Genomic DNA, 21,329 nt, shown 5'->3' with positions numbered 1-21,329 from the left:
CTTTTCACGATTAATTGGATGTAACGTGAAGGAAAAACCTGAACAAGTGTTTATTGAATGGAATAAATTTGTGAAGGAGAAAGTTCAGGAAAAAGCTAAGGATGGTATCCAAGTCGATAAAAGTTATAGCACGATTAGTATTCGCTTAAACCTAGGTCAAAAACGCTAGTAAATAGCTAATTTACGTTTTAAGACACGATGGAAATTAATTCCAAAAATCTTCAGAGAAATGTTAGAACTTATCTTATTCGTCTATAAACAAGCGTTTCGATACGAAACCCTGGAATGTACGAACGTCAAATTCCAATACTCGGAAGTTCGCCGAAACCGAAACCCTGATAGTTCAGAAACCCTAAAATCAACGGACGATGAAGACTTTTTCTATTCGGAGCTTCAAATAAAGATTTTATCCGCGTTCGCCCACTCTAATCAACGTTTCGAATCTTTCTTCAGAAGGAAGTTTCTGCATCCGAGGTCAAAACCATAAAGTGCATAAAGTGCATTTTTAAGCCGGTAAACATTAAAAACAAGCCTCGAAAACCAAAAATCATACTGATATTTCTTTGGAGAATTAGAAGATTCAGCGGGAAGAATATCGTGTCTAAAATACGTAGGAATCAGTAGGAAAAATCGGAATCGCGAAATAATCATTTTCTCACGTTTTCAATTTCCTATATATACTTTGAAAAATGAAAAAAAAAAAACAAAAAAAAAAGTCACAAACACACACACACGGCCGAGAGCTCTTGGAGGAAAGGAGGAAGGAAAGTGATTTTTCCAATTCTTGACCGATCGTCGTTCCGTTCGTTGCTACGCGTAGACCTCGAGGTACTGATGCTATTCCTTACTTCTGATCGTCAATTATGTCGCTTTTCTCTATGTCTTTCTGTGCTCAAAGTTTTGAGCTTTTTGTAAAACTGTCCAAATAAACTGATTTTGGTGTCTAAACTTATTGCCTACGTGCTCTAGAGCATGAATATCCAGTTGTTTTCGACTGAATCCTGTCGAATCGTCGCAGAGGTCCAGTTTTCTGAAAATACCCATTTTCTGACAGAGGTTCCGCTTTTTGGATCAAAAACTCTCGACTGAGCTTAGCTTCAGTAGGATTAGTTGTTATAAATGTCGTTAGGATCGAGCTCATCAAATTTGTTTTTCGAAATTCTAATTTTGAGTTTCCGAGCTAAAAATATTGACCAAAATACCCTTGCGACAGTTTTCGACCCGATAATTTTTCTGAGAGTTTCCCTGGCCTAGATATCGCCTAAGAATACCTAGGAATTGATTTAGATCGAAGAAAAAGTTCGAAAACCCTATTTTCCATAGTGGCCGAAACCTATTTGCTTGGGTACCGTGTCCAAAAATAATTTTTTTGTCTCTATGACCTGAGCCATTGCGTAGCTCTTTCAATTGTCGAAATTTTGGCGCCGTTTTCGTGTCATTTCGAGTTCCGTAGCTCGAGTTATGCACGTTTTAGCGAATAAAGTGTTTTTGTACAAAACTTGAATCGAGTCAAAACTCATCCATTCGGGGAAAGCCCTTCCATTCGTGCCTAAATGTTGTACTCTGAAGCTTCTTGAGCTTTGTCGAACATTAGTTAGGATTGTTTCGACTGTATCGACTTGTGTTGATTCATTATTGCTTTGTTTGCTCAAAGGTTCAATTATGGAAACTTTGGGATTGACTGAACAAGCTTGTGAGGGAGACCTACACCGCGAGACTGGAACAACTCGAGGTTAGGGCAACTTACTTACTAGCTATTGATTTATAGGCGTCGATAAATTCGACTTGAATATTGCTTGATATTGAATATTGCTTGTTATTGAATATTGCTTGGGTATTGTTTATCGTTTGAAATGGGAAAATGTTTTCTGGAGGCTACGGCCGAGTGAACTTATATGAGACGTGTGTCTCCGTTTTCTGAGAGGCTTCGGCCGTTTACTGGTTTCTGTCTTATGATTTCCGCACCGTATTATTGTTGCATCGCTCTTTAGAGCTGAATGTTGTTGAATTGATATCGAATTGTGCGTGTTGACGCGATTGCGGAGTGTAGGACATTTGAGTTGATTTTGTTGATCTTTCGGGTTGAGAGGAAACCCTAGGCAGGTCCTGACCTGAGGTCTGAGATCTAGCCCTTTTTGGAATACTTAGACTTTTCCCGGGGATTTTATTTGGGAGGTTTGGGAAACTTTGAATAGTTGGAATTTGGAACTTGAAGAAATTATGGAACTTGGATTTCGATAATAAACCTCATAATTTAATTAACTCAACTTGAAATGCTTTGATTAATTAACGAGACCTTTGGGAAAATTTAAGAGTTGAAAATGATTGTGAAAAACGGGAAATAGTCGAAAAGCCTTGAACTTGAGATGATTTGATGGTTGTCACGGGGATGAACCATAGTGACCATGGAAATGTCACTGAGTGCAATATGTACTCCGGCTTTTCACAGCCTAGTCGCAAGACGACTTTGATCTTCGGGTCCTTTTAAATTGAGATTTGTGGTAAAACTCGTACGTGTGAGGACGATTCGATGTTTTGTTAACCATATTGCATTATGCATATGTTTGGGGTTTGGGACGGTCAGAAGACTGGGCCTTCACGAAGAACACCAAGAGTGTAACTTCGACTTTGCGGCGCGAATCCGTATGTTCAAACCCGACGGGTTGGACCGATTCGGCAATAATTGTTGACACGCGCGGATCCGTATATTCGATCCGATGGATTGGATCGATTCGGCGGTAGTCACTCAGGCACGCGTGAGTCTGTATGTTCAATCCGATGGATTGGATCGATTCAGCGATTGCCATTTTAACTCGCGTGAATCCGTATGTTCAATCCGAGGGATTGGATCGATTCAGCGATAACCTTTCGACTCGCGCGGATCCGTATGTTCAATCCGATGGATTGGATCGATTCGGCGATAGTCTTTGGACACGCGCAGCGTCCGTATGTTCGACTCTTTTGAGTGAATCGACTTGGCATTGTCACTTGTTGCGTGTGCGAGTCCGTATGTTCAACCCGATGGGTTGGATCGACTCGACATGCCTAATTGTTGGGATAATCTTCTGAGTTGACATTGCATGCATACATGCACCCCTACTGATTTATTGAGCCATTGTTTATTGAACTGTTGAGATAGCAGATATCGAATTGTTTATTAGAGCCTTGATAACATGTTATGTATATACCTTAGGGTAGGCAATACATAAATTACATGTATATATACAACATATATATATATACCCCCTTATTCTTCACATGTTGTTTGTATTATCTATTTTATTCCGTGAGTTGACCCTAGCGCCTTGGCTTTGTTTGTATGTTTGTGTTTGGGCGGTCGGCCTGCTGCCAGGCGTCCGTCAGCCGATTCGTGATGATTCGTCACTCGAGGAGGACCAGGAGCGTAATGACTATTACTGAAGCTTTCGACGAGGACCCGGACTGAATGCATGACCAGATGAGGGTCGATGATGGAAGTATAGGGTATGGGTGTTTAGAGCCTACTACGGTTGGGTGTTAGTGTCATAGCTCTGATTCGTCATTTGTACTTTTGGGACAGGGTAGTTTCCGACAGGTTGCTTTCGGTGTGGTTCTCCGTAGATGGGAATCACATGGAGTGGTCGGACGTAAGAAGTCTTTTTTTGGAAGCCGTTTTGGGCTGACTTACTCTTCGGAGGACTGTATTTATAAAACTTATGACTCTATTTATGAGTCGCACTTGTTTTCCGTTGGGCAATACTTTTAGTTACTTGATGTTACTTTCCGTCACTTGAGGACACTCGTGACGATGTTTTTAGTTACAGCAAGGGTGTGCTTGTATTGTATATTAATCGCTGTTAATCGCGATTGGGATGAGTCTTTATATCGACAAGTCTTTTTATTTAAACAAAACGAAAAAAAAAAATACCTGCTTTTCCGCTTTATTTTATTCTTGAGTTACTAAAGTGACGCCACCGAAATCGGGGTGTTACACAATCAAGGCAAGTAACAACTACCAGATATCATGCAATAAACCAAACACACAAAACGCTTCTGTAAAACTTAGTTTTCACAAAAACGGTCCCACTGGGCGTGCCAATTTGTTTACGCTGATTTTTGGTAAACAAATATCCTCTTAGTTCGACTAAAGGAAGTTTAGATTCAGGGTCCTTTTGGGAAAACGTCTTGCCAAAGTGTTGTGTGTGAGTGGGCGTTTTTCGACAGCAATGAACAATTCAAAAGAAACTGGATTTCATTTCATAAGGATCAATTACATAAAGATCAAAGTGTGACAAAGTGACAAAGAAACTGCAAGGAATATAAATTTCGACAAGAAATTAAAGAACAGAACTGGTAAATCCTAGGAAATTAAGAAATAACACGACGAGCTTAAACGTAGTAAAGATAAACATGTGGTTCTGCAACATATTCCTTCATCATCACGTCTTGCTCTTCGAGTCTCATTGATGCGGACATTAGAGCTTTTTAGTGAATTTTTCAGAGTTGAGTTGGGAACCCCTTTTCTGAATTAGGTTCTCCTATTTATAGAGCTCCATGTCTCGCGTGTTCTTGACGGTTTTCTTCCTTGCTGGACGGGTTAGTGGACGGTTTTCTTCCTTGCTGGACGGGTTAGTGGGTCTGATTCCCCACGATCTGATGCTTGCTCCGGAAGTTCCATGCGTAGTGGTGAGAGTCGTGTTCTTCAACTGCCTCAACCGTTTCTTGGCCACGTACTCGACCAACGTGGTGAGAATCTGACTTGGTCAATGCGGCACGTGTTACATGTGCCTATGTTTAGCAGTAGTTCCTATTGTCGAATTCGGCTGCCTCCTTAACTTGGTGCATTTTCTTTTCCTTTCTTTAGTCCGAATTCGACTACCTTGGGTGCTTTGGGCCGACTGCGTTTTTTCTTTCTTGGGCCAAAATATTGGGCCAACACTTACCACTTTTGTTTTTTGGTACATCGGAAAGATAAATTGCACCCTTCAAGAATTGATTCTTAGACCTTCCCACCAAATCCATATGTCCCCCTACTTATTACCACTTGAGCTATTATTCGAGGACACCAACATTTTCTTTAACAATGCCTATATAGATAAGTGACTATCTAGTTAATTATTGGGATAACATTTGAAATGTTAGTTATGGATTATATCAACCAATTCTTCCAAATTAGTATTTTAAAATAACAAAATTCTAATTAATATTGTACTAGTTATGGATTATAGCATTTTTTTAAAACATGCATAGCACGTATTGATTGCAAATAAAATTTGAGTAAAATATTATTTTTATCAATAAAAGTTATCATGTCGATCATTTAAGCCTTGAAATGAGAAAATTATCTTTATCAATGTAGCTTGCTCCTATTACAAACTGACCCAACTAAACTTAACAAAGAACACTTCTAACTTTTTTTTTACATCGGAAAAATAAATTGCATTCGCCAGGGATTGTTCTCCGGACCTCCCCCACGCAACCTACATGTCCCCTAGCTCGTACCACTTGAGCTATCATTCGAGGACATAACACTTCTAACTTTAACAGTATAGACTCTAAAAAAGGAAATATAAATTGAAATCAAGTGGCAATTTTTTAATTTAAAACTGAAAACATGAAATGAAAACAAATCAAAAACCCTAAACTCTAAGTCGAAAATTCCTTAAGTTGGGCTATATGGAATTGCTTAGCCCCCAAAATAGAACGTATGGGGGTGTTCATAACTCAGCCCATATCGCAGGCTAGTCCTGACCCAACCTATTCAAGTTGGCTATAAACTTACACCCAAAAAAAAAGTTGGCTTTACCCCACATGAAATTATAGGCTCATAATGTGTTTCGTTTAATGATCTGATATTGGACTAACAAGCTCATATTAACCTAGAAAATTAAAGTTCAAACAAATTAACCTAGTAAAAAAAGTTGGGTTAGGATTAAACTTGGATCAACAAAGCTATCATAACCCGTCTCATGAGCACCCCTGATAGAGGGCAAGATGAGGTTAAGTGCAACCATCTAATATGTGCTAAAAATTATTCCAATTCTTCTAAACAAACCAACTAAATTGACATTACAACATGACAAGAGATGCTTTTATAATACATGACTTCCTATTTTCTTTATACAAATGAATACAAGCAATCATAGCTTTTGAAACCAACATATATTCCCATTTAAGAGTGAGCTATAGTGGAAAAAGTGAAAAACAAGATGCTAGTCACCTAGGGCCAGAAAGCTCCATAGCTTCTACCATGAGTGAAGATTCTTCAATAAAATCTGAATATCTTTGAGGCTTGTTTTCACAAGACTGGAACCTTGGCGTCTCAATCATCTGAGAAGCTTCCCATCTTTCAGCTAAGCCATCTCCTTCCAACATCTTCAATACTTCTGACATCTTGGGACGACGAGAAGGATTAAACTGTGTACACAATAGTGCAACCTGAACCATCTCTTCTAATTCAATCGAATCAAAGTTAACCTTTAGATCTTTATCCACCATTTGGTTTAATCTTCCATCCTGGTGGAGCTTCTTAACCTGAAAGAAAGTTGGATCACATGAATCACAAAGGTCATTGAAGAAAAACTCAAATTTGAGGTAAGTTACTAGTACGAAAAAAAATAGCAGTAAAGTAGGGTTATTTTTCTTATTAAGAAGAGAAAATACTCAGCTTTCAATCAGTATGCTAAAAGTGTCTAAGGATGTGTTATTTTTCCGTTTTTATACCATCAAATAGTAAACAAAACAGACTCTAAGGCAGGCAGTCTATATTATATAAGTGGAAAATTATTCATAGTGCAAACAAATCTTTTCAATCGTAAGTTGTGGAAGGAACCGTTCCGGAAGTTACACCAGTTTTACATGCAAACTTAGCAGAAAACTAGAGAAAAGGTAAATGTGGAGAAAGAGAGTACCCAATCAAGCATGACACCTTTCTGGGATGCCGCTCGCCCGAAATCTAGAGCCTTGTGGCCAGTGATCAGCTCAAGCAGCAAGATTCCAAACCCAAACACATCAGTCTTTTCTGATGATTGACCTGTAGTTAAGTACTCCGGAGCAATGTGGCCAATGGTGCCACGCACTGCCGTTGTCACATGGGAATCTCTCTGATCCAGAAGCTTAGCTAAACCGAAATCACCAACAACTGCTTCAAAGTCTTCATCCAGCAATACATTGGCAGCTTTGACATCGCGGTGAATAATTTTAGGGTCACACTGCTCGTGCAAATACACCAACCCTCTTGCTGTACCTATAGCTATTCTCTTCCGCCTTGTCCAATTTAAAGCTGGCTGACCATTAACATGATCTGGTATGAAATCCAAATCCAGAGCCAGGATTAGGTATGGAAGTCTTGTAGAGTAAGAGATAGGATTATAGTTTTCAACCTCAGCAACAACCAGCTAAATATCAAGATAAAACCCAAACCTATAATGTTCAAAGATCTCTACTAACCTTTTAACCTAGATGCTACACTTCCATTAGACATATAAGGATATACGAGGAGCCTTTCATTCTGAGTGCTACAAAATCCACAAAGCCTCAGAAGATTCCGGTGCACAGCTAAACCTATGGTCTCAACTTCTGTTTGAAATTGGATCTCACCGCCAGCAACATTGTAGTCATTCAATCTTTTAACTGCTACAAGAGACCCATCATTCATGCAGCCCTTGTAGACTATTCCAAAGCCACCCCTTCCTAAAATGTTCTTCGAACTGAAATGGTCTGTTGCAGCTCGAAGTTCTTTGAAAGAGTACCTCTTTAGATGACCAAGGCGCACCTCTGGGTCATATTGCTCTATTAAGTAATAAGGAAATATGTTGAATACTGTTTATAGGAGGAACAGAAGAAACAACATAACAATATTCACATGTATCAAAATAAGTTCATACCTAACATCAAAGTAATAGTTCAAGGAAATTAGGACTCTTGGATTCAAGAAACAATGTTGGTCTTACATAGGATGTGGAGACATAATCAAATGCTGTATTAAACTACAAATGCATGATATACCAATTAAAACTGCTAATACGCCCTTTAAATGACAAGCTTGTTTCTTATTTTCTGATTGTAAGAATTATAGATTTAGCGATTATAAGAATTATAGATACCAAGAGGGTGCTAATTTTCGTATTCAACCTTATAATAATACTAACTACAACTTCCTTCAAATGAAATTCTAGAAATAGAACTTTCAATACCTAAATTGCTTCATACTCCTAAAACATAAAGGGAAAACATTTAAAGACGTACTTTGTTATGTGTATTACATTAATTTAGGTTGTTATTTTGATAAGCTCAAATCAGATGGCAAATGACCAAAAAACAAGCAAGGAACAACAGTGTGTTAATTCTGAACTGGTAAAATTAACCACTTTGTTTTTTAGGCCCTGAAACAAAAACTCTGACAACGGTTTAATCAAGCAAGCCTACGAAGATGTGAATTCCTTAAAAATGTTTCCTAATTGGAAGTTTTTGACATGAAACAGTGATTATCTTCAAAGTCTTTTGGACTTGTACTGAAGTTACTAATGATGTGAAAGATATAAAATAACAAAAGGAAGGAGGGAGTACTTTAAGTGAAAGACTAACCATTAATGTCGAAAAATATCTGCTTATTGTTTCTATACCACCACCAAACGAGAAACCCGACAATAATCACAATGACAAAAGCAGAACCAAAACTTGCACCAAGAGCAATCGCCACACGATGGCTTTTTTTAACGGAGTCTGATTGCTCTAAACAACCAAAATGCCAACATCCAAACATGTCATGAAATTGTTAGAAATAAGAAATTTGAAAGTAGAGTACTAAAATAGATTTCACAGATACCTCTTAGAGTGTCTGGAGGGAAGGAAAGTGGCTCTGGCAAGACAGTAGAACAGTTATTTGCTTTTGGGCCACAAATTAATGGGTTACCGACAATTCTGGAAGTAAGAGTTAACCATGATATTAACCAAATTACTTTGTAAGTTTGTAAGTAGAGCTAATTAGCTAAACACTACAAGAAGAAGAAAATGGTCTTACTTGAATGTTCTTGCTGATATTCTTGGCAAGGAACCACTCAGATTGTTATAAGATAGGTCTCTACATAGAGTTTTAACTCATGATAGTTAATGTATTATTTCCGTTGGAGAAAACAAAGCTTAAAAGATATAACAGAAACTAATGGGTCGATAAGGTAACCGAGACCTACACTAGGGTTAGACCATCAATTTTGCTAAGAGACTTAGGGCATGCTCCTGTGAGACTGTTATTATTCAACCGCCTAGCATACATAAAAGACAATTTAAACTGTGTCATAAACAGAGTTTCAAAAGTCAGAATCTAAGCAAGTATCAAATTCACAATCTCGGCATATATAAGATGCCAAAAAAGAGTTGTAACTTACAAATAATTTAGGTTCATAAGGCCTCCCAAAGAACTAGGTATCTCACCACTAAATGCGTTATTGGAGAAGTCGAGCATCTGAAGTTTTTCTAGCTTGCCTATTGCAGCAGGAATTGGACCAGATATGGCATTATTTTGAAGCAACCTGGAGACGTGTACAATTACTTCAGTTTTAGTATCAAGTTATATGCCCTCACATTGTTTGCTTATAACTCTTTGCCTACAGAACCTTGGTGTGTGTTTGGTCGTTTGGATACCAATTGAGTTAACATAAACAGACATTCAGCTCAATGCATAAGAAGAGTTTCGTTAACTTTTTATCTTGAAGTAAGTGCTAACGTCTGTTTTTAAACAGGTGTCCAAAACATAGCTAGTGTACAGAAAAATAAGGCAACCAATAAGAATCATGGCACTGATGTCAAATCCAACGAATATATAAGTTAATAGCAACTTACACAGATTGCAAGTTAGTAAGGTTTTGAATCCCAGGAGATAGAGTACCAGACAAATTCTGACTAGGCGACCCCCTGATAAGGAAAAAATGAAAAGTAAAAGATTAAAAAAAACTAGTAAAAATTACTCAATTCGTTTTCTCTAATCATTATATCTTGCCATCTTGGTACATATTTTGCCAGTTTGAAAACACTTCAAAATCAAAACAACTTACAAGATAGAAACGGAGCCATCTGAAGAACAAGTAATCATCTTCCAGCTACAAGGATCAACAGAATTAATATCCCAGTTGTCCAGGACATTGTAGGGATCAACCAAGCTCCTCTTAATGGACATCAGAGCTACCACTGCTTAAGAAACAAAACAAAAGTAAGACTATAATGTAAGAGCTTCCATCTGAAAACTCTCTTTTTTCTCCTGCACAAAGAACAATAAGCCACAAAATAGCATCAACTTAGTAATTTCCAGCATAATTTGATAGAGACTCGAATGCTAAATGGGGAATGGGCTTAGGTAAGCCCAAGATATGGAAAGTTTATGAGAGGAAGAGAGGGAAGGGTGCTGAGGTGTCCAAACCCACATGAGGAAAGAAGGAATTAGTTAGTAAGTTAGTATATAGTATGATGAGGTGTGGTGTGAGAACGCACTCTTGATTACATTTCTGTTATAGAGAGAGAAAGAGGTATCTTTCTTAGGGAGGTAGCCATTAGAGCTCCTTTGGGGTTGTTAGAGTTTTCTCTAGCAATACACTTATCTTTACTTCTGTAATTCTCCTTCTACAATCAATATATAATTCAATTCCAGTCTATTCTACTCTATAATTCACTTTTCTGTTCCAAACATCCATCAATTGGTCCGACCTGCCGGATCTTCATTACGCCGGAGAATCAGTTTCCGTAGATGCCACCCAAGATGACTGATCGCATGGAAGCGTTGGAGACTCAAATGGGAACGGTGACTGTGACGCTGCAAGAGCTCGCACATCAGTTGCAGCAGCAGAACTTGGTTCTGACTGAACTGAGCAAGCAAATGGGGAAGAAGGTAGTACACGATCTCGATGGGGAAACTTCAACCGGAGATTCCAGCCTTGGGGAATCGCGACTCGCCGGGAAGAAGGTGAAGTTGCCAGTATTTGAAGGCGACGATCCAGTGGCTTGGATTACCAGAGCGGAGATTTACTTTGATGTGCAAGGCACTCCCGATGCACTCCGGGTGAAACTCGCTCGACTGAGTATGGAAGGATCGACGATTCACTGGTTCAACTTGCTGATGGAAACAGAAGATGAGCTTTCTTGGGAAAAGCTCAAGCGAGCGTTGATCGCACGCTATGGAGGGCGACGGTTGGAGAACCCCTTTGAGGAGTTGTCGACGTTGAGGCAACGAGGAAGCGTGGAGGAGTTTGTCGAGGCTTTCGAGCTTCTGTCTTCTCAGGTGGGAAGGTTACCAGAGGAGCAATACTTGGGGTATTTCATGAGTGGGCTGAAACCTGCGATCCGACGACGGTTGCGAACCTTGAATCCCAGTTCGAGGATGGAGATGATGAGGATCGCGAAGGATGTAGAAGATGAACTAAAGGAGGAAGACGATGAAGAAGGGAAGCGGGTGATAAGGAAAAACGGGTTCGAGCGTGCGGGTCGAAACGAATGGGCTGGGTCAGTTTCAAATAAGAGTGGGCTTTTCAGTAAAGATCTGACCCGTTACAAACCAAGCGGGTTCAACCAAACCCGATCCTTAAGCACACCTGGATCCCAAGTGAATTCGTCGTCCTCAATGAACTCGACGGCGAGAAAAAGCGACGGCGACCACCGTGCAGGTTCGTCGGAGCGGTGGTCAGGGGTCAGAAGCCTCCGAATGAACGAAATTGAGGACAGAAGGATCAAGGGGCTGTGCTTCAAGTGTGGAGGAAAATACCATCCCACTTTGCATAAGTGTCCCGAGCGTGCTATGCGAGTGTTGATCCTGGGAGATGGGGAAAGCATGGATGATGATGGAGAGATAGTAAGGCTGGAAGAAGAGGCTGAGGAGATCGAGGAAGAGGAAGTGGTAGAATGTAAAGTAATGGGAGTTTTGGGTTGTATGGGGGAGTACCAAACGTTGAAGCTGGTTGGGTTGGTGGACAGTGTGGAGCTTCTTGTCCTCATAGACAGTGGGGCTAGCCATAACTTTATCTCTCCCAAGATAACTTCAGTTCTGGGCTTGACCATCACTCCAATTACCACTAGGAGCATTAAATTGGGAGATGGGCATAAGGTGCCAACCAGAGGCATCTGTCAGGGCATTAAGGCAAAATTGGGGAACATTGAGATCACCATTGATGCATTGGTCCTGGATTTGGGAGGTTTGGATTTGGTGCTTGGGGTATCCTGGCTTCGTACACTTGGGGAAGTAATCATGGATTGGAAACTCTTAACAATGCAATTTGTCCATAAAGAGAAAGTGGTCAAGTTACAGGGAATCAAGGGCAGAGACAGTTCCAGCAATCTTCATTCCTTCTTGAGTGACAATCAAGGAAGAGAACAACTGGAATGGTGGAGACCTCAACTACAATTGGTTGAAGCAACGAAAGAAAGCCATGAGGTTCCCCTGGAATTGAAGGGTGTATTGGCAGAATTTCAAGCAGTTTTCCAGAACAAGATTCAGTTGCCCCCTGTCAGGTCTAAGGTTCATCAAATTACCTTGAATCCTGAGCATGGGCCAGTCAATGTTAGGCCTTATAGGTACCCTCATCACCAAAAGGAAGAAATTGAGAAGCAAGTTACTGAACTCCTTGAGGCAGGTATCATCAGACCTAGCATGAGTGCTTTCTCAAGCCCTGTCATACTAGTCAAAAAGAAGGATCAAAGCTGGAGAATGTGTGTGGACTATAGAGCATTAAATAAGGCCACAATTCCAGATAAGTATCCTATCCCTATTGTTGATGAGTTGTTAGATGAACTGAATGGAGCAATCATGTTCTCCAAGATTGATTTAAAATCTGGATATCATCAGATTAGAGTTCATGAGGCTGATATAGCCAAGACTGCATTCAGGACTCATAATGGTCACTATGAGTACCTTGTAATGCCTTTTGGCTTGATGAATGCCCCAGCCACTTTTCAAGCCATTATGAATGACATTTTTAGGCCCTACTTGAGGAAGTTTTTCTTAGTTTTCTTTGATGATATATTAATTTATAGTAGGAGCTTGCTGGAACACCAAAAGCATTTGAAACTTGTCCTGACAAGGCTGCTATCTAACTGTTTTGTAGCTAATCAATCAAAGTGCAAGTTTGGCTGTGCACAAATAGATTATTTGGGGCATATTATATCTGGTGATGGAGTGTCAGTAGACCCTGAGAAGGTCCAGTGCATTGTGGACTGGCCAGAACCTAAGAATGTGAAGGGAGTAAGGGGATTTCTGGGTTTAACTGGCTATTATAGGAAATTTGTCAAGAATTATGGGAAGTTGGCAAAACCTCTAACAGAATTGACCAAGAAAGATAATTTCCATTGGGGTGAAGAGGCAAGGCAAGCTTTCCACAACTTGAAAACTGTCATGACAAGCTCTCCAGTTCTAGCACTTCCAGATTTTAACAAGCCTTTTGAAGTTGAATGTGATGCAGCTGGCAGAGGCATCGGGGCAGTTCTAATGCAACAGAGACAACCTATAGCTTATTTCAGCAAGGCATTGTCTCAGGGAAATTTGGCCAAATCAGTATATGAAAAAGAACTAATGGCCTTAGTTCTTAGTATACAGCACTGGAGACATTACTTGCTTGGCAAGTCTTTCATTGTGTATATACTGACCACAAGAGCCTTAAGCATTTCTTGCAGCAGAAGATATCTTCTCCTGACCAACAGTGCTGGCTGGCCAAGCTCTTGGGTTACCAGTTTGAGGTAAAATATAAGCCTGGCCAGGAAAACAAGGCTGCTGATGCCCTTTCTAGATGCTATGATGAGGGTGAGTTTGCTAGCTTGGTTTCTTTTCCTTTGTGGGAAGACAGGAAGAAACTCCTAGAGGAAATTGCGTCTGATGACTACATCAAGAAACTGTTACAAGAAGTCCAGCAAGATCCCCAAGCCAAGCCTGGTTTTACTGTCAAACAAGGGGTGCTCTTATATCAAGGCAGGCTAGTCTTATCACCTACATCCCCATCAATTCCATGGTTGCTGGAAGAATACCATAGCTCACCTACTGGGGGTCATTCAGGGTTCTTAAGAACTTACAGGAGGCTGGCTGAAACCCTATATTGGGTAGGGATGCAGAAGACAGTAAGAGACTTTGTAAGGGCTTGTGATATTTTCCAGAGACAAAAGTACAGTGCCATGTCTCCAGGAGGGTTACTTCAACCCCTACCAATTCCCAATGCTGTGTGGGAAGACCTCTCCTTAGACTTCATCACTGGTTTACCCAAGTCTAAGGGTTATGAAGCTATCTTGGTGGTGGTTGATAGGCTTTCTAAATACAGCCATTTCATCTTGCTCAAACATCCCTACACTGCAAAGTCCATTGCTGAAGTTTTTGCCAAGGAAATAGTGAGGCTTCATGGCATTCCTAACGCTATCATCAGTGACAGAGACCCAATCTTTGTGAGTCATTTCTGGACTGAATTGTTCAAGCTGCAGGGGACCAAGTTGAAAATGAGCTCCTCTTATCACCCTGAAACTGATGGCCAGACAGAGGTTATAAATAGGTGCCTAGAGAGCTATTTGAGGTGCTTTGCTTCTGAACATCCTAGGACTTGGTCTTTGTGGGTTCCTTGGGCTGAGTTTTGGTACAACTCTACTTTCCATTGCTCAATTGGTCAAACTCCTTTTGAGGTGGTCTATGGCAGAAAAGCACCACCCATTATCAGGTTCTTGGCTAATGAAACAAAGGTAGCAGCTGTTGCTTTGGAGTTAAGTGAGAGGGATGAGGCTTTAAAGCAACTCAGGGCACATCTACAAAGGGCTCAGGAGCAGATGGTTAGCTATGCTAACAAGAAAAGAAGGGATTTGAGCTTTGACAAGGGAGAGTGGGTGTTCCTGAAACTCAAGCCCCATAGGCAGCAATCTGTGGTCAAGAGAATCAATCAGAAGTTGGCAGCTAGATTCTATGGTCCATTCCAAATTGAAGAACAGATTGGAGCTGTTGCCTATAAGCTGAAGCTTCCCCCGGAGTCCAAGATCCACCCAGTCTTCCATGTGTCTCTTTTAAAGAAGGCCATAGGAAGTTCTCAAGTTCAGGGAGAGTTACCAACAGAATTGGAAGTAGGAGAAGCTACTGACATTTATCCTGAAGTAATCTTAGGCACGAGAAGCATCAGACAAGGAGACAGAGAGGTTCCACAGAGTTTGGTCAAGTGGCAAAACAGTTCTGTGGATGATGTTACATGGGAAGACAATGAAGTCCTAGCAGGCCAATTCCCAAACTTCTGCCTTGAGGACAAGGCTGTTTCTAAGGGGGAGGGAGTTGATAGAGACTCGAATGCTAAATGGGGAATGGGCTTAGGTAAGCCCAAGATATGGAAAGTTTATGAGAGGAAGAGAGGGAAGGGTGCTGAGGTGTCCAAACCCACATGAGGAAAGAAGGAATTAGTTAGTAAGTTAGTATATAGTATGATGAGGTGTGGTGTGAGAACGCACTCTTGATTACATTTCTGTTATAGAGAGAGAAAGAGGTATCTTTCTTAGGGAGGTAGCCATTAGAACTCCTTTGGGGTTGTTAGAGTTTTCTCTAGCAATACACTTATCTTTACTTCTGTAATTCTCCTTCTACAATCAATATATAATTCAATTCCAGTCTATTCTACTCTATAATTCACTTTTCTGTTCCAAACATCCATCATAATTAAATAGGCAATATACACAAATATCAACCACCAAATGTTAGTTAAAAATGGCAAGATAAGAGAAAGAGAAAGTTCCAAAAAAATATTAACCTTCAAAATTTATGCCAGAAGGAGAAAGAGCCGCATGAGACATCTCTAACAACTTCACTAGAAAAAAACCCAGTACCCAAAATACTGAATTACTACCTTCCATTCTCTATTCTCAGTTCAGTATCTCTCTCCTTCAAAACCACCATAATTGAGAAATGGACTTGCCATTTGGATTGGGCAGAGAATTGAATTCTATATCACCTTATCCAAACCAAAAAAAAAACTAGTGATTATTGGAAACAGATTCCCATAAAGCAAGCTCAAACTTATCAAGATAGCAACATTCCTCAAGAGCCAATTCAATGACCATTACTCCAACCGACCCAGATGGCAAAATTGCATTTTCACCGTAGAAGCAGCTTAAAAATGAAGAGTTTGGATCAAACAAGCAGTGAATGAGCTCAGAAAAACTAGCAGCCAGAAACTCAGTGTAAAACTTTATTGAGAAGAAACCAAAATTCAAGCCTGAAATTCTGAGATCCTTGAGATCTGAGAATGCTCTGATAGATTTTCAGTGATTCCACTTCCCCACCATGAAACTCAACTTGCACACCTAATTGAACCAAACACAATATGGCCAAAACAAAATGCCAAACTGGACACGAATGTGGTATGTACAAGCAGAAACAGAACCAGTAACGTAAATTTCAGAAAAACAGAGAAATGAAAAACAGTGCAAATCAAATAATAGTTTTTAAAAGTTACTTTTTGGTCGAAAAAAATAAAAAATATATATGTGACATATTGATTGGACTGAAAGGATGTGTGGGGTTGATCAGAAGGGGATGTCTCTAGCAAAAGAAAATATAGCAGGTAAAGTTTTTGTCAGGTCACGTGGTTGGATTGTCTTGGTCTTTGTTTGCTTTTGGCTTTAAAATTCAACTTTTTCATATTGAATTTGAACTTCTAACTTATTTGTAATAAATTACTAAAACCTTAAATTTATTGACACAAATTGTTAGTTTATTTTTAAGAAAATGCAAATCACACTTAGCCAGTTTTAACGTTATTATTGCACTAATCTCTTATCTATTATTGAATAAGTAATAATCACTATTTTATTAGGTACATTGTATTGACTCTCCTTTAGATTTGTTATTGTTGTATCGAAGTCTCCTAGAATTTAATAGCCAATTTAATATTATAACACTTTATCTCTTGATTATTTTAAATGATATTGCATTCCACAAAGTAGATAAGAGGTCAATATGATAATAATAAACATAAGAGGAGTTGAGTACAATTTTCCCTTAAAAAAATTATGTATGAGTAAATCAATAGCATCAACTTACTAATTTTCAGCATAATTAAATAATAGCATCTCTGAAGACTTCGTAACCTCGAATTACCTCATTGTCCTTGTTGCACAACAAGAATCTAACATCGCCTCTCGAATACGCTTAGGGTTCCAAGAAGCAAGAACAAACTTAGTGATGGAAGGAATGAGAAACTCATAGATCTAATTTATTTTTTTATAAACCAAATTGAATTAAATAAAAGTTAGGAGGGCTTTAAACCCAAATATAAGAAGAGAGGTATAGAATGAAAATACATGCGGTGGCAATATACACCGCAATATAATGATTATGATTAATGAATGACATTAGAATGATTAGTCTCAATAAAAGTATGCATGATCATTATAATGTCATGTGTCCTTATTTTAATTATAAAATATTGCTAGGCCAATAGTTATTTGAAAAGTTTTGACTTATTCAGATTATTTTTTTAGTGTAGACCAATTTAGATCCAAACTTATATTCAATGGATGATGGACAAAATAAATATTTATCTCTTTATTTTTATCATCATTTTATAATATTAATATGTACTATTTTATAATTTTATTCATCACAGGAATTTAATATTAAATGAAAAAAATTATGTCAAGTAAAAGTATTTTTTTTGAAAGTCATGTAAAAGTTAAATATATGGTAAAAAACTTAAAATCATTTATACATGTTTTCAGTAATTTAACACTACAAGAATTATGTCTTTTAGTGACAAAAATTAAGTGACGATTATTAATATCGTCACTAAATATCTATTATTTGTGACCGTTTTCTATTTAGTCACTATTACTCTTCATAATTGTGACCAAATTTAAAATTGTCACTAATACTCTTTGTAATAGTGACAAAGTCATAAATCGTCACTAATATCATTTGTATCAGTGACCAAATTAAAAATCGTCACTAATATCATCTGTAACAGTGACCAAATTATAAATCGTCACTAATAATATTCGTAATAGTGACCAAATTAAAAATTGTCACTAATACTCTTCATAATAGTGACCAAACTATAAATCGTCATTAATACCATCCAACCAAAAGACCAAGATAAAACCCAAAACCCACAAAGATCCCCAAGAAAAAAGTAAAACCCACATCACTACCATGACTACCCTAAGAAAAGCTACGCCTATTGATCTGGGCAGCAATTTGGTTGATGGAAACATACACCATACCTGAACGCTTCCCCATCAGAATAACACTCTGGGCTCTTGTCATGATGTCATAAGGGTCTGAAAGCTTCATCGGCAAAACCACCAACTCTCTACCTATCGACTCTGCATCACCAGCGCCTTCCACTACACCATCACATGGCAAAGCTTGCAAATTTTCCTTGGCAACATCAAACATAAATTTTTTATCGCTCTCGAGGCCGTTGAGGAGCATCTAAGAGAGCACGCTTGATGTTATAAGATAAGATGAGATAATATATGATAAAACTATAGAAGATATTATGAGATGACATATGATAAGAAGATAAGGCAATACATGATAAGATAATATGAGATAAGTACTATTGTATTTTCTTCATTTTCTTTCTTTAAACTGCCTTTGAGATCAACACTAAGTCACATTTGGGTCCTATGAGCCTCTAAGGTCAATATTAAGCCTAATCGGGCCTAATAGGATTTTGAGATTAACATGAAACCCTAGCGACATCATATGAGTATGAGATTAACTTGAAATCTCACTAGCTAGGGTCGTATGAGCTACTAGATTGTCATGAAACCTCATTGGGACCAGATAGGTCTCTGAGATCAACTTGAAACCTCACTTGTCCTAATGAGTCTTTGTGATCAAAAGGAAGCCTTAGGACTTCATAAGCATGAAAGACCAACATGAAGCCTCCTTGGACCTTATGGGCCTCTAAGATCAACATTGTACCTTATTGGGCTAGATGAAACACTGAGATTAAAATGATTTTGATTGGGCTCGATGAACCTCTACAATCAACATGAAGTATAATTGAGTTTTATATGTTTTGGAGATAGATATGAAACTTTATTGGGCCTCATGGACTTCTAAGATCAACATAAAGTTGTGTTGGGCTTAATAAGCCTTTGAAATCAGCATGAAACATGGTTGAGTTTTATAGGCGTCTAAGATCAATTATAAGTCTCATTGGGCTTGATAGGTCTTTGCACTATTAAAAAATGTTGATTAGCGATCGTTTTGGTGACCAAAATATTACGCCACCATAATAACTGATTTAGTGATATAATTCAGCGACTGTCCGTGTCTTCCTTCAGAAGCAATCTTGTTCGAGTCGAAAACATTCACATCATGGTAGGGCTAATTCTCCGAGCGGAAGTTTATTCCATCCACAAGACTCGAGCCCCAGACCTTGCTTAAGGGGAATTAAACATGTATCACTTGAACCAATCACCAGTTGATAGTTGCTAATTGTTTTAGCATATAAAGTAAAGTAATGAAATGTTCATTTTGAGAATTTTCTACCGTCATTATTTAGCGATAGAAATAAGTATCATTTGCTAATTAATTTAGTTTAAAAATGAAGTTACTAAAATTTCTTTTTTCTTGGGGAGAAGTTACTAAAATTTCATTTGCAAGGTTAAAGCAAAATTTTCTCCCTCTAATTTTTTTCAGTCCCGCTATGTTTAAACTTAATCCCATCATGATTCAAGTATCAAAGTATCTCTCCTATTTCGGATCCCCTATTTCGCGTTTCCAGTCCACAACTCCAGCACTTCTCTAAAAAAAAACCTAACCGTCCTGCAGCACCCAAACCCAACTCCGTCATTCGATCTGCCTGCGTCAACGCCGTATAGATGCCAACTTGCAGTTTGGGTCAAGCTTTCCCTCGCCGCCGCAATTGAGGCGCCACTGGATCCTGACGTTAAGTCACTCTGGCCAGATCAAATGGGAGGAGGGAATGTAAGTCTCTCTACTACTGCCCTATGCCAATTTATATCATATTTGGAATTTCTGGATTAATCTGGTGGGTGGCAAGTTTTGTGGTTCTATATCAAAGGAATGTAGCAGGTAAAGTGTGTTTGAAGTTATTATAAATTTTTGTCCCACTTTTCATTAACATGTACTTCTTGTTTAAGTCATCATATTTCTTACTTAACATCTGAATTTTTTTTAATCTAATTAACTATTTTTACTTGGTTAACATGAACAGCATGGTATCTTGAAGAAGGATAATACAAGATTCATGGTTTCTTGGCACATGGAAACTGAAGGATGAGGATAATCAATTTAACAAAGAGTTCACATAGGCCAAGAACTTAGCGAGTGCAGATTAGGTGCTGGTCTGACATGGGCGCACTAACTTATTTCATAATTGGGCTGACCAATATAATGTACAAAATGGGCCGGGCAACCCATGGTTCAGTCGAACTAAAACCCAAGCTATAAATAACAGGCACCACCCAAGCGGTGGGGGATCTATCATTTCACGCATTTTCATTCGTTTGTTTACTTCGCTTGCTCTCTAATTTGATTAGCCCTAGTCTGTAGTTCCATACCGGAACATTGGCGCCCACCGTGGGGCCGAAGGAATTTTCCTAGGCTTCATTTTTTCACTACAATGGTGACTCGATCCGGGGCAAACGGAGAGAGGAACCACATCCCCCAGGATAATGTTCCTCCTGATGTTCTTCAGCGGATTATGGACGATCTTAATGATCTCCGTCAACACAATCAACAGTTACAAAATCAACTCACTGATCTCAATCAGACGCAGGGGCTACGAGAGGGCGATCGACGAATGGTTGAGACGGTGGTGGATTTCCAACCTTTCACGGAGGAAATAGCAAACACAATCGCCCAGACAACTTGAAGACGCTAAAGCTTGATTCTTATTATGACGATACTGACCCAAAGGACCATTTGGTGTATTTTAACACGAAAATGGTTATTGTGGGGGCATCGGATGCGTTGAAGTGCAAAATGCTTCCATCAACTTTCAAGAAGTCAGCAATGATTTGGTTTACAACTTTGCCTTCAAGGTCAATTGTGAATTTCACAGAATTGTCAGCGAAGTTCTTGTCTAAGTTCTCAACTAGTCGTGCTCAAAAGGTGACTCCAGCGACATTATTCAATGTTCGTCAGGGACCAAATGAAACTTTGCAGTCTTACATGGGACGTTTCAATCAATTATCAGTTCATTTGGAGGATAAGATGCCGGAAATTTGCATCGCAGCTTTTGAATTAGGCTTGAGGCATGGAAGTTTAAACAACAACTTAAGCAGGAAGCCGGTGGAAACAATGGCGCATTTACGTAAAAGAGTGCAAGGATTCATCAAGGAGGAGCAAAGTGACCAAATCAAAAATAACCGCCCGAATGCAGCAG

The 21,329-nt window shown here is 39.0% G+C and overlaps 1 protein-coding gene and 1 long non-coding RNA gene across 2 annotated transcripts; one reads left to right on the top strand and one right to left on the bottom strand.

Moving 5' to 3' along the window:
• Nucleotides 1-5,905: 5,905 nt before the first annotated feature.
• LOC130711383 (protein NSP-INTERACTING KINASE 3-like) lies at nucleotides 5,906-16,466 on the bottom strand. Its single transcript, XM_057560969.1, has 11 exons — nucleotides 15,717-16,466; nucleotides 10,032-10,164; nucleotides 9,820-9,891; nucleotides 9,366-9,509; nucleotides 9,171-9,242; nucleotides 9,002-9,061; nucleotides 8,807-8,901; nucleotides 8,566-8,712; nucleotides 7,429-7,770; nucleotides 6,891-7,282; nucleotides 5,906-6,513 (listed from the first exon to the last, which is right to left on the bottom strand). Exons 1-11 carry the CDS (start codon nucleotides 15,817-15,819, stop codon nucleotides 6,196-6,198), a joined length of 1,878 nt encoding a protein of 625 aa, XP_057416952.1. The 5' UTR covers nucleotides 15,820-16,466; the 3' UTR covers nucleotides 5,906-6,195.
• LOC130711384 (uncharacterized) lies at nucleotides 10,059-20,431 on the top strand. Its single transcript, XR_009010687.1, has 3 exons — nucleotides 10,059-10,186; nucleotides 19,619-20,014; nucleotides 20,157-20,431. It is a non-coding gene; the product is annotated as an uncharacterized LOC130711384 (long non-coding RNA).
• Nucleotides 20,432-21,329: the final 898 nt, after the last annotated feature.

This window comes from Lotus japonicus, chromosome 4, assembly GCF_012489685.1.
Source record: "Lotus japonicus ecotype B-129 chromosome 4, LjGifu_v1.2".
NCBI lineage: Eukaryota > Viridiplantae > Streptophyta > Magnoliopsida > Fabales > Fabaceae > Lotus > Lotus japonicus.
The sequence above is the reverse complement of the archived record's forward strand: the minus strand, read 5'-3'. Positions and strand labels throughout refer to the sequence as shown.

Bases quoted from the DNA above. Each gene is read 5' to 3' on its own strand.
- LOC130711383 (XM_057560969.1), bottom strand. From the start codon at position 15,819: ATGGAAGGTAGTAATTCAGTATTTTGGGTACTGGGTTTTTTTCTAGTG. The intron at 9,892-10,031 runs GTAAGTTGTTTT...TTTCCTTATCAG, and splicing joins GATGGCTCCGTTTCTATCTT to GGGGTCGCCTAGTCAGAATT. The intron at 6,514-6,890 runs GTACTCTCTTTC...ACTTTCTTTCAG, and splicing joins AAGGTGTCATGCTTGATTGG to GTTAAGAAGCTCCACCAGGA.